The sequence below is a fragment of the Buceros rhinoceros genome, unplaced genomic scaffold (genome assembly GCF_000710305.1).
Source record: "Buceros rhinoceros silvestris isolate BGI_N320 unplaced genomic scaffold, ASM71030v1 scaffold11720, whole genome shotgun sequence".
Taxonomy (NCBI): domain Eukaryota; kingdom Metazoa; phylum Chordata; class Aves; order Bucerotiformes; family Bucerotidae; genus Buceros; species Buceros rhinoceros.
This window is the reverse complement of record NW_010389059.1, coordinates 8,959-9,298: the sequence shown is the minus strand read 5'-3', so window position 1 is coordinate 9,298 and position 340 is coordinate 8,959. Positions and strand designations below refer to the sequence as shown.

Sequence of the window (340 nt, the reverse complement as noted above, 5' to 3'; positions counted from 1 at the left end):
GTGTGTGGGAAATTTTTTTTTTGGGGGGGGGGGGAATGTTGCTTAACTAAAGCACCTAACAAAAACAATCAACTTCTGTGTATAATCAGTGTATATTATGTAATATGCATTTATGTTAGTAAGGACTTCCAAAATTCAAGTATTCTTCTTCCACATTTAGGGTGCCATACAAGCAAAATATGATGCCATTGATAAAGACACACCGATTCCTACAGACAGACAAGTAAGACTTAGTGTTATCAAATATTTTCACTTGAGGTAATGCAAAGATCTTTTCTACCAGTTGCAGTCATTTGCCTATTAGAGCAGACATGGCTGATAATACTAAAAGGGTTCCCCC

At 36.5% G+C, this 340-nt stretch overlaps 1 protein-coding gene across 1 annotated transcript in view; it reads left to right on the top strand.

Moving 5' to 3' along the window:
* The window catches only part of TBCK (TBC1 domain containing kinase), a 43,379-nt gene that overhangs the window by 37,443 nt on the left and 5,596 nt on the right, over positions 1-340 (top strand). The window contains exon 15 of the mRNA XM_010132720.1: positions 161-223. Coding sequence (XP_010131022.1) covers positions 161-223 — 63 coding nt within the window. The remainder of the gene's footprint in view (positions 1-160; positions 224-340) is intronic.